General features: G+C 38.4%; 1 protein-coding gene across 1 annotated transcript; it reads left to right on the forward strand.

The window, feature by feature from the left end:
* Positions 1 to 4,466: 4,466 nt before the first annotated feature.
* LOC114263473 (B12D protein) lies at positions 4,467 to 11,296 on the forward strand. Its single transcript, XM_028204022.2, has 3 exons — positions 4,467 to 4,674; positions 4,872 to 4,960; positions 10,947 to 11,296. Exons 1-3 carry the CDS (start codon positions 4,636 to 4,638, stop codon positions 11,092 to 11,094), a joined length of 276 nt encoding a protein of 91 aa, XP_028059823.1. The 5' UTR covers positions 4,467 to 4,635; the 3' UTR covers positions 11,095 to 11,296.
* The last annotated feature ends 1,382 nt before the right edge of the window (positions 11,297 to 12,678 follow it).

Below are 12,678 nucleotides of genomic sequence, written 5' to 3' on the forward strand. Positions count from 1 at the left end.
ACTGCATGGCCTGCAACAAAGGCTACTATCTTGACTGGACGACAACCCTCAAAAAGATGTCTGTCCCCGAGGACTCACCCCTCCATGATATGGGTCAACTCAATGTCTCTTTCCCTTGCTTTCCTAATCAATCTGAGGATGAGGCCGAGGAAGTAGAAGAGGCTGACGACGAGGAGGCCGAAGAGAAGGAAAAGGCTGAGGCTGACGTTGCCGAGAAAGAATCTAAAGCTACTGTTAGGGCCAAGTCCCCAACTCTAAATGAACAAGTTCTTAACTTGACTCAGGATGGAGAGGATGATGTTCAAAAGACCACTTTTGAGGCTGAGATCGAGACTGCCAACAAGAGCCTAGATGACACACTGTGTGAAATCGACGCCGAGGTCCAAGATGAAAAATCTGCCCAGCTGTCTGCCGAGGCTGACACAACACCAATTGCTAAGGCTGGGCAGACTATGGAAAATGCATGAACTTTGGTTTTTCCTCCTTTTTATACTTTTCCTTCTTACTTTTAGACAGTTGTAATCTTTTGTTTGAAAAATGTTAGCTTTATATTTGATCGATGTGCCCTTTTTGTCTTTGTAGATGAACAAGTGACCTCTTATGCCAAGCCGAAGTGCCTTTTTGTATCTGAACAATTTTTTTCCCTGAATGCAAGTCTTATATTTTCTTCCAAGTGTTGAATGTATGCCTTTTTTTCTATGCATGTTTGCTGCTTTCTTTCATGCTTCCAAACTTATAATATTTTTGCATATCTTCAAAGTGTACCTTAACTATATAATAACTCTGGGATACAATACCTTGAATAAACCTTGACTGTTTGCCTCAACTAATCATTTTTATACCTCTGCTAACACTTTAAAAATAAAAATATTTTTACAAGTGTTATTGTTTTTTTACCTCTATACACTATCTTCTATTAAGACTCCAAGTTTTGACAACTTGGTTGGTCACCTTGGGTAACATGTACCTCGGATACTTTATTCATCATTGCATCGGCTAACTCCAACTTGTAAATTTCTTCGAAATTTCAACAAGTGTTAAGCCCATTTTTTGAAAATTTTAACCAGTGTCAAACTCTTAAGTTTGTTCATCACTCCAGCTCCCTGCCCCCTAATGCGAACCTAAGTTCTACTTAAGTTCACATTAAGCATGTGACTATGGTCTTTTGTCGAAGTTAGATTCAAACAAAGGCTTCCCGAGGTGTTTCAACCTTGGTTTCTCTGTTAATGAACTTAGTTCTATTATGAGTTTGACTCTACCAATATGGCAAGTCTAAGTTAATTCAACTTAGTTCAACTCCATTATATGCAAGTATAATTCAACTCTGCCATATGCAAGTATAATTTGACTCTCCCATATAATAAGTCTAAGTTATTCGTCATATTTCATTCAGAAACATCGCTAACTTAGTTCAACTCTATTATATGCAAGTATAATTCGACTCTGCCATATAATAAGTCTAAGTTATTCGTCATGTTTCATTCAGAAACATCGCCAACTTAGTTCAACTCTATCATATGCAAGTATAATTCGACTCTCCCATATAATAAGTCTAAGTTATTCGTCATGTTTCATTCAGAAACATCGTCAACTTAGTTCAACTCTATCATATGCAAGTATAATTCGACTCTGTCATATAATAAATCTAAGTTATTTGTTATGTTTCATTCAGAAACATCGCCAACTTAGTTCAACTCTATCATATGCAAGTATAATTCGACTCTTCCATATAATAAGTCTAAGTTATTCGTCATGTTTCATTCAGAAACATCGCCAGCTTAATTCAACTCTATTACATGCAAGTATGATTCGACTCTCCCATATAATAGGTCTAAGCTATTCGTCATGTTTCATTCAGAAACATCGCCAACTTAGTTCAACTCTATTATATGCAAGTATAATTCGACTCTCCCATATAATAGGTCTAAGTTATTCGTCATGTTTCATTCAGAAATATCGTTCAACTCTATTATATACAAGTATAATTCGACTCTGCCATATAATAAGTCTAAGTTATTCGTCATGTTTCATTCAGAAACATCGCCAACTTAGTTCAACTCTATTATATGCAGGTATAATTTTACTCTACCATATAATAAGTCTAAGTTATTCGTCATGTTTCATTCAGAAACATCGCCAACTTAGTTCAACTCTATTATGTGCAAGTATAATTCAACTCTACTATATAATAAATCTAAGTTATTCATCATATTCACCATAGGAACATCGCCATAAGACATTTCGGTCTTATCGCACAATCATGGATTTCAACAACATTTTCACGCTTTTTTACAAAGGTTTCGACATCCTTTTGCATGTAGGGTCACCAAAATCCCTATGATATAGCTCTATGGGCAAGGGATCTGCCCCTTGCATGGATCTCGTGTAAAAAGTCTTCAACCTGGAAAGGATGTACACATCGCAATAGAGGTCCAGTAAAAGTCCTTATGTGCAGATGGCCTTCTACCGACATGCAGAACCTGGCTGACTTCAGTCTGACCTTGTGTGCTTCTTTTTTGTCTTATGGGATTTGGGATCTGCTCATTTAGGTTGAGCTGTTGTCTTCTCGGACTTACTCATCTAGGCGTAGTTCTTGTCTTCTGGGATTGGGATCCGAGATCTGCTCACTTAGGCTAAGCTCTTGTCTTCTCGGACCTAATCATCTAGGCCGAGATCGTGTCTTCTAGGATTTGGGATCCGGGATTTGGAATCCGGGATCTACTCACTTAGGCTGAGCTCTTGTCTTTTACTCATCTAGGCTGAGATTTTGTCTTCTGGGATCTGGGATCCGGGATATAGAATCTGGGATCTGCTCACTTAGGATGAGCTTTTGTCTTCTCGGACTTACTCATCTAGGCCGAGATCTTGTCCTCTGGGATCCAGGATTTGGAATCTGGGATCTGCTCACTTAGGCTGAGCTCTTGTCTTCTGGGATCTGGAATCTAGGATCTGCTCACTTAGGCTGAGCTCTTGTTTTCTCGAACCTAATCATCTAGGCCGAGATCTTGTCTTCTAGGATTTGGGATCCGAGATTCTCACTTAGGCTGGGCTCTTGTCTTCTCGGACCTAGTCATCTAGGTCGAGATCTTGTCTTTTAGGATCTGGGATCTAGGATTTGGAATCCGGGAGCTGTTCACTTAGGCTGAGCTCTTGTCTTCTCGGACCTACTCATTTAAGCCGAGATCTTGTCTTCTGGGATCTGGAATCCTGGATCTGTTCAGCTATTGTCTTCTCGCACCTAATCATCTAGGTCGAGATCTTGACTTCTAGGATATGGGATCCGGGATCTGGAATCCGAGATCTGCTCACTTAGGCTAAGCTCTTGTCTTCTCGGACCTACTCATCTAGGTTGAGATCTTGTCTTCTAAGATCTGGGATCTGAGATCTTGAATCCGAGATCTACTCGCTTAGGTTGAGCTCTTGTTTTCTCGAACCTAATCATCTAGGCTAAGATCTTGACTTCTAGGATTTGGGATCCGGGATCTGGAATCCGGGATCTGCTCACTTAGGCTGATCCTTCTATACTTGAAATTCATCTCCTTGGGAACGCTCATGCCCCCTGTCTTTGCATCCCTTTTGGAAGAGTCTTCATTCCGTTAATGTTGACACATTTTCCATCTTCACTAAACCAGTCGTTACCGACATGTTGATCTTACACGATAATGGCCATCTATTCTAACTAAGTTTTCACAGACGGCGCCAAATTATGTGTGTCAATTTCCGACCACACTGCCAAATAGGTACTTAGTAGGAGAATACCGGCAGAATAAATTGAGCCCGAACGACCTGTCAACAAAAAGATAAGATTCTGGTGATGGTTCGTCCATCGGGGGCACTCCGACGATGAAGTCAGTTATCTCTCAAAGATAGCAAAAATGCTTAACTCACTATTCAGAATACAAAAGACGTACCTTAGACCCACGAGGGTGACTATCTTTTATAGTGGTTAGTAACCTAATCCTAATAAAAGTCTAGCTTCAATGGACTCTAGCTCAATGCTAATCCTGGACTTTCAGTTAGATTGGGATAAACTCTCTAAGAATCTTATCTTTATCCAAACTGAAGTCCTCTCTCATTCTAGGACTCTTGTCCCTTATCCGCTTATTTCGGATTTCGGTATCTTCAGAGACAATCTCGGCCTAGCTGAGATCCTTTCGGCATTATATTTAAGACTCGTGGCACCTCGGCTAGCACTCCGGTACCACCTCGGCCACGTGTTGTCATTCAATAATTATGTCCCCTTAAACTCATATCCTCTTCTTTTTTTTTTGCTTTACTTCTGTTCTTTTCTTTTCTTTTCTTTTCTTTTTTTTCCTTTCATTTGCTTTTTTTTTTTTCCAATGTAATTTATTCTATTTTTTTATTAAGAGTTATTATTTTTTATATAAGTAAAAGTTTGTAAAATAAGACTATTAAATACAAAAATAAGAATGTAATTTTTTAAATGTCCAGATATAATGTAATTGGATTAAATATTAGGTATAGTGTAACTTACCCTAGTTTTTTCCCTCTTTTTCGACCGAATATTCGATCCTATAAAAGGCAAGGTCGGAGTAAGTCGTCATTCTCGATCGTCCGTATCTTCTAAAAAATTGCTCTCTGCGTGGTGCCCTCTTCCGTCTTCGCTGTCTGCAGATGGCTTCATCCACTGTCAACCGATGGTTGAGGCCCGAGGTTCGCATCCTTCTCCCCTGGATCTCTGCTCTCTCTCTCTCTCTCTCTCTCTCTCTCTCTCTATATATATATATATATTCATGTCGATCTATGTATGAGTAGAGATCTGTCTTGTCTTGATGGAGGATTTGAGCTATATTTTTCGAGATTCTTGATTTAGTGGATAAGATCTGATGGTGAGATGTGTATGTGTGTAGGTTTATCCATTGTTTGCGGCCGTAGGGGTAGCTGTAGGGATTTGCGGATTCCAGTTGGTGCGCAACATATGCATCAATCCTGAAGTCAGGTAATTCTCTCTTCTCCCAATCTGTTGTTGTATGTAATATTTTGTATCGTTATCGATTTTGAAATTTAATTTAATTTTTTACTCTTGTTTTTGGTCTTTGGGATTAGATGTATACCAGATGCAAATATATATAAGCAATCTCATTATAAAATTTTATTTGTCATCTTAATTGCAAATAAATTTAATCCTAAATACTTCATCTGAAGATTTTTTTTAGGTAAATTACGCTGAGGTTTAGAAAAAAAATATAATTGGCTTCATAAGTTTGGCATAATTACACGAATCTCCCATTTTATTAAAGCTAAAATGATTGGAACTAATATAGATGATGTGAAGATATAGTGTGACAAACATGGTACAATATACATCATTTTTTTTATTACTCTTACCAATAAAAATTGGGTTCAGTGATGTGAATTAAAATTTCAAGGGTATCTAATGCAATTATACCAAACTTGTGGAGCTTGATGCATTTTCTTCAGACCTCAAGGAAGGTTAGATAATTTACCCTATTTTTTTTTGTTTTGTTTCACCAATTGCCCTGATATTGGTCACGGTATATATAGAAATCATAGCAACAACACATACATGAACAGTATTAGAAGTTGTTAAGTGACGCTATCATTTAGATGTTAAACATGTTCAACATTGATATGAAACACAAGTTGCATGGATAATCAAGGAAAGAAAATGGTAAGATTACTTTTAACATGTTTTATCATGGATCTATGGTCCAGTTTGCCTTTCCCTACTATTTGGCCAGTTGGTCTCCTGCAATTCTAATCATTCCTACTTAGCTATATTATGGTGGCAATAGTCAAAAACTTAGATTTTATGTTTATTCCTGGTTACACTTGTTTCTACTGAACTAGACGCTTCCCCTCTAAGTATTCCTGGGTTCTGTCTCTGGTTGTGGTGGCAGTGCAGTTGAAGTTGCTGAAATGGTGGTGTCAAGGGTGCGTGTAGTGTTGGCATGTTTGTGAAGTTGTACTGACTAAACTAGTAGCCAGTTAACGATTTTTTCCCATGTTGCCATGTCAAAACTGAAATATTTAAAAGTTAGGAAGCATAGATACGGGTACGATACGATACGGATACGGCGATACGACAAAATCTGAAAAAGTAAGATACAGATACGGTGGGGATACGTTCAAAAAAAATGTTATTTTTACAATTTTTAGTAATGTATCATACATAAAATTAAAACTTCAACAATTTTTAGTAAACCATCATCAATTCAATTAAATTTTAACAATTTCAACAATATAGCATCACCCATAACAACCATAATGCAATTCAAATTAAGGAGAAAAAAATTTACGAAGTTCATTTATTTATCAATGAGTTTATTTATTTATTTATCTAGACGAGACAGAGTTTATAAGTTTATAAGTTTACAAAAATAAATAAATAAATAAGAGGTAATGTACGGAACCAAAAATAAATAAATAAATAAATAAGAGCCCAAAAAAAAAAAATTCATCGAAGGAGGTGATTCAGTGAAGAAAGGAGAGATCAATGAAGAAAGAAAGAAGAGCTGCTGAGCAGCGAAGAAAGAAGAAGAGTCTTCGAATTTGAAGAAAAAAAAACAGAGCAGCAGACCTGGAGTGGAGTCGCAACGAAGAAGAGAGAGGGAGGAGAAGAAGAAGAAGAGGAAGAGGAAGAGGAAGCAGTGTACCTAGAGTCGTTTGCCCAGGTCAGGCTTCGTTTGATATTGAATGATTGAATCTCTCTTTCCCCAGGTCAGTCTTCTTCGTTTGCCCTAATCGCAGTAGGTGAAGCTTCTCTATTGCTTTACTTCTTTGCTTCTCTCATTTTAGGTCCCGATTTTGCTTTTAAGTTGCCTAAAAAATCCTTCAAATCTGGATCGCATGGAGTCGCGATCCAGATGCGATCCTACCGATCCCGTCGATCCCACAACGATCCCACCACGATCTTACGATCCGGATCGAATAGTGTATATTGAGTCGTAGGATCGTACGATCCTACGATCCGGATTGCGATCTTAACAACCTTTCTCTTGCCTCCAGCAAGTTTCCCACTTCCTCCGCCACTATCTCCGCGTGGTGGAGTGCTGATCTGCGAGTACGCTGTATAATTGGTCTAGCAGTCGGGTGGACATTCAGTTGGTGACAGATGAAGTTTGGGTCAATGCCAGGCATGTCGTATGGTGTCCATGCAAACACTTCGATATTAGAGGTTAAGAATTCTATGATCTCTATTCTCTCAGTGCTAGACAAAGACGAGCCGAGCAAAAAGAACTTTTCTGGGTTCTTTTCGTCTATCCTTATCTCTATCAAGTCTTCCACTGCCTTCTGTTCTGCTGCCTTGCCAACACCCGCAAATAGTTTATTGCTCTCTGGCTCTTCTACCATGTGTACATATCCTTTTGCAGTCCGGCTGCTGTTTACTGTGACGAAGCATTGTTTTGACATGATTTGGTCTCCCAAGACCTCTTCAATTACCTCGGCTTTGTAGGGGAATCGTAGTGCTTGATGGTAGATTGACGCTACCGATCGCATGGCGTGCAACCATGTTCTTCCCAGGATTATGTTGTAAGTGGAAGGGACATTCAATACTCAGAATTTCACTTGTTTCGTCATGGTCCCAGCTTTGACTGGGAGGATTATCTTGCCTACTGGCCATTCTGGCATCGAGTTAAAGCCAACTAGGGGGGGATGTTGCAGGGGCCAAGTCTTTGTCCTCTAGTTTCAGCTGTTTGAAGGTTTCATAATACATTATCTCGCACGAACTTTCTTGGTCAATCAGGATTCGCTTGATGTCGAAGTTCTTGACGTGTAAAGTTACCACCAGTGCGTCATTGTGAGGGCAATGTAGCCTTGCTAGGTCCTTGTTTGAGAAGGATATGACGTTCGTAGCCTCTGTATTGCCCTTTTTGATGGCGGGTTGTGCACTTAGTACCTCTTTCAGGTGCTCTGCCTTCTTTATCATCCCCCTGAGTTCACATACCCGCTCAGGTTCAATGATCCCATGAATAACATTGATTATGCCTTGGGGTGGTCCGTCCACCGGCATCCTGTTTGGCCTGTTGAGGTCCTGGGGGGCTGGCTGTGTTCCTCCTTCAATATACTGGTCTAGGTGACCAGCAGCTACTAATTCTTCTAGATGTTGCCTCAGGGGTGTGCAATTTTCAGTTAGGTGCCCCTTCTCATCATGGAAGGTGCAGCGGGACCTCTCGTCGTAACCCTTTTGCGCTATTCCCAACTTGGCTGGCCGTCGAACGAAGGGTTCATTCTTTATCTCGCTGAGAATTCGGTAGATGGGTTTATTGAACACGGTGGTGATGGCAGTGCGAACTCTTAACCTCCTTTTTTTTGGGTCCTTCCTGTCGACTCGCTTGCCTCGCCCATTCCTGTTTGGTTGTTGTACCGTGTTGACTTTTGCTGCAGTTTTTTTGTCTGGCATTACTGTTGAGCTAGATTTTGCTTTAGCCCGGGCGCTATCTTCCTCTACGCAGATATGTTGGTGTACCCTCTCTATTAGGGCCTCTATTGTGAGGGGTGGCGTCACAGTAATTGAGTCCCTTAACTTGTTTCCGACTGGTAGACCCCTTTTGTATTGCGCGATGGCGAGATTTGTGAGGTAATCTCCTATCTGGTTGAAAGTCTCCCAATTCCGACCATTGTAGGATCTCAACGTTTCCTTGTCGCCCATCTCAATGGAGAGTAGCCGATCGATCTCCACTGGTGTCTTGGTGTTCGCTCTGAACCTAGTCACGAACGCCTCTGCCAATTGTGCCCAAGAGGCGATGCTGCCTTCTGGTAGCCTTTTGAACCAGGTTAGACCTAGGTCGCCAAGGCTAGATGGGAACAGGATACACATCAGGGCCTTATTCTTCCGGTACACTACCATAACCTGATGAAAGTGGCGAAAGTGCATGTAGGGTCTGTCTTCCCCTCATAAGTGGTGAATTTGGGCTGGTGGAAGCCCGAAGGTAGTGGTGTTATATATATATATATCTTATTTGATTATCTTCTTGACTTTTGTTCTCCCCTTTGGTCTTCCTCTCTCTGTCCGTGTCTACCCTCATCTCTCAACACCCATGTTTGTTTCAAACTCTCTGTCACTCTTCATCTCTCGATGATGCTGAGATGATAATCTAGGGGATGATCATGATGTCTGTGCTTCCTATCCATCTCCAGACCAGAGAGAGAGAGAGAGATCGAGCGAGAGGGAGCGAAAGGAAAAGAGAGAGGGACGAACCTGATCGTGATCGACGAGCGTCGAGCTGTTGTTCGTGAACCTGATCGACGAACCTGAGCGAGAGACGACGACGAACTCCTCCTCCTTCGCCGCTGCTATTCGACCTAGGTAAGTTTGGTTGATTAATTTTTTTTTTTTGTTTTATTTTACCTTATTTTGACATTTTACATTTTGACCCCCAGTTTAAGTTTTTGAATTTTTTTTTTCCCGCCGTATCCTTGCGTATCCCGATCGTATCCTTGCGTATCCCAAACGTATCCGAAATTCAAAAATTAAAAAAAAAAAAGGATATTTTTTTCCTGTATCTGATACGTATCCCGCCGTATAGAGTGCGTATCCGTATCCGATACGTATCCGATACGCGTACGGGGCCATTTCAGAGTATCCGTGCTTCATAGTTTAAAAGGAACAAAAAGGTTGTTTCATTTATTTTAGAGAGAAAAAATAGAAACATGGGCTTATCCTTGATCAGAGTTTGGATTCATCTTTGACACCTCTCTCCATTGCCAATAATGGATTTTATGCCAATGCAATTCAAGCATTTGGTTTAGTTATGATATCTTTGTGGGAAAATGATAAAAATTCAATTATTGTGGTTTCATCTACTTTTCCTTTCTTTTAGACCCCGTTTGGGGACTTATCTTTTTAGCCAAAAAGTCAAAAAGTTATCATTTTAGCCAAAAAGCCAACAACTCATACCAAAAAGTTAAAGATTCTCTTTTCTCTCTACTTTTTGCACATCTTTTCGTAATTAGCCAAAAAGTCATCCCAAACATATAAGTTTTTTTTACCTACCTTTTTAGCCAAATAGCCAAAAAGTTACTAAATTAGCCTGTTCCCAAACGAGGCCTTAACTATTTAAAGGTTCACATCCCTCTGTGACTATGATATTCCCATGGGAGAGAGAGCTTGGGAATGAGATTCTTGCTTCGTACGACATTTTCATTCCATCTTGGAATGCTATTCAGGAATCACATTTCATTCTTGAAATCGTCCACGTGATGGAATGAAGAAGACCTCGAATGAATAAAGAAGGCTTAGAATATTCCCCTTCTCCATTCCTGCCACACAATCTAAATGGTTGGTCAAAATCATGCTGATGCATTTAAATTTGTTGCGTCTAATTCTGTCACAGAAACATAGGAAGAAATTTTGTACATGTTCTTGTTATACAGATGCCCCCAGAAGTTCTTGTCACAAGGAACATGTTCCTTCTTCATAGTGAAAAACTTGCAGTTGCTAAAAGCACTTCAAGAACTTGTGTTTGGTTTGTGTTTTTCAAAAAATTTTGAGAAAAATTCTCTACAAATAAGTTTTCAAAAGTAATCAAACCAAACAAATTTTTTCAAATTTTTTTTTCAAAACTTGTTTGGTTTACAAATTTTCCAAACAAATCTCTCTCTCATACACATCAAATCAATCACTTTTCCAAACTCTCTCTCAAAATAATTTTTCAAAACATCTTTTGAAAAAAAACCAAACCAAACAAATTTTCGTACTTTTTATCTCAAAACATGTTTCTCCAATACAAACCAAACAAGGCCACATCGTAGAAGTCATAGTCTCGTGTTTTTCCCTTTATGGGCAAATATTGTTGAACACTTTAATTTGTTACGATTTGAACTTTGAATGGAAAAAAAGTGGCATGTTTTCTTTCTTACACTGAGAATATGTAGATAGAGCATGAAGGTGGCATTGGATTGAGATGAAACTACTATTTTGTGGTTCAGCTAACAATTTTTTTTCTTTCACAAAATAATAGGGTGAACAAAGAAAAAAGGGCTGCAGGTGTGCTGGATAACCATGCAGAAGGAGAGAAGTACGCCGAGCATTTTGTTCGGAAGTTTGTCCGCAACAAGTCTCCAGAGATCATGCCAGCCGTCAACAAATTCTTTACAGACCCAAACTAATGTGTTTCTTGATCATTGAGGCTTGTTTTCATTGTTTACTATGCTAGTGTGGGAATGATTTTGATTGAATTAGAAATTGGGACCTTTGAATATGCTTTACACTCGTATGGTAATGGTACAAGCTTGAATAAGTTTGATGGATACACTTGCCATTGTATGTTTAAAACTGAAGCAACTATATTGATATAATTTTCGTTTGATACTTTTGTTCTGTTTTTTTTTTTCTTTTTCTTTTTTCTTTTTTCTTGGAAATTCATGTGTTGTTATTCTTAGTTTTCATTGTATATGAAATGCTCTGAGAGTCTCAACTTCAACTGCATCAATGCCCACAAAACATAGTTGATGTCTAGTCCGAGGCTCACCTAGGGTACCCGACTGATCATATTGAATAATATAGAATAATTCATAGAAATGGTCATAAGAAACATGTTTTGAACTTAAAACCTCTGAAGGGAAACGTGTTGAGCTCTTTACTGGGTAGTTTAATTTTGGAAAATTGTTTTTGGTGTTTTTTTTTTGTTGATTTTTTCCTCCTTACGTTTAGATACATTTAAAAAATAAAATATTTATAGAAAATAATTTATTATATAATAGTATTTTCATTGTCTTTGGTGAATTTTTTTAAAGATAGATTACACTTTATACTCTTACACTTTATATTAAATCTCACTTTGGTTGTACACAAATTTATGATAGTTAATCCTATGCACTTCTGGTTAAATCTTATTTTGGTCCACATACATGAAATCGTGACAATTAAGCTCTAGTACTTTTGCTTAAATTGTGATAAGTATTAATCTCTCTTTTCTGTTACTTCATTTTTAAATCTTTAACAAAATTCAATCATGTAACAAAAATGTGATTACCAAATGAGGGTAAGAAAGAAAAATCATTTATCTTTTTCACCAATATATTTTGTCCTACGTGAGAGTTATATAACATTATATATATATATATATATAATTAAAAAAAAAATCGTGACAAAAAATTAAAGGTTGTGTCACCGTGTCGAACAAAATTTCATGATTTCTATTTATGCAAAACTCTAATTCTTCTTCTTAAACGTTCACAATTTATGTTTTGTTTTAGTCTAAGAGCATCTCCAATGGTTCACCAAATTTTTCATCAAATCTGAGTAAAAAAAGGATCATTTTCTCAGTCTAATATAGACTGCTCCAATGGTTCTCATCAAAGCAGGGGTCCACAGGTGGGTTGACTGGTTAGTGTATTTTTTATTTATTTATTTTTTTACCTCTTTGAACTTTTTGACCTGTTTGAACCAACTTATTTCCAAGGGAACTGGTCAACCAGTTGGTCAACCGGCCGGTCAACCGGCTGGTTGACCGGTTGGTTTCCTCCAACGGTCACACACAGTAAATTGGTGAAATCTTCCTCCTGTTCTCACTTTGATGAAAAATTTGGTAAATTCTCGTTTTGATACAAATTTGATGAAATCATTGGAGCTGCAAAAAGTGACTTTTTCACTAAATTTCAAATCTGATGCAAAGTTTGGTGAAGCGTTGGAGATGGTCTAAGTCATAATTAAATGTAAAGTGTGTATTAGTGAAAAATGTAAACGATTTT

Source organism: Camellia sinensis, chromosome 1 (genome assembly GCF_055761805.1).
Source record: "Camellia sinensis isolate YWXY chromosome 1, ASM5576180v1, whole genome shotgun sequence".
Classification (NCBI taxonomy): Eukaryota; Viridiplantae; Streptophyta; class Magnoliopsida; order Ericales; family Theaceae; genus Camellia; species Camellia sinensis.

Excerpts from the sequence above, each read along its gene's own strand:
- LOC114263473 (XM_028204022.2), top strand. The coding sequence starts at position 4,636 with ATGGCTTCATCCACTGTCAACCGATGGTTGAGGCCCGAG. Across the intron at positions 4,675-4,871 it reads ACCGATGGTTGAGGCCCGAG|GTTTATCCATTGTTTGCGGC; the intron begins GTTCGCATCCTT and ends GTATGTGTGTAG. Across the intron at positions 4,961-10,946 it reads TGCATCAATCCTGAAGTCAG|GGTGAACAAAGAAAAAAGGG; the intron begins GTAATTCTCTCT and ends ACAAAATAATAG.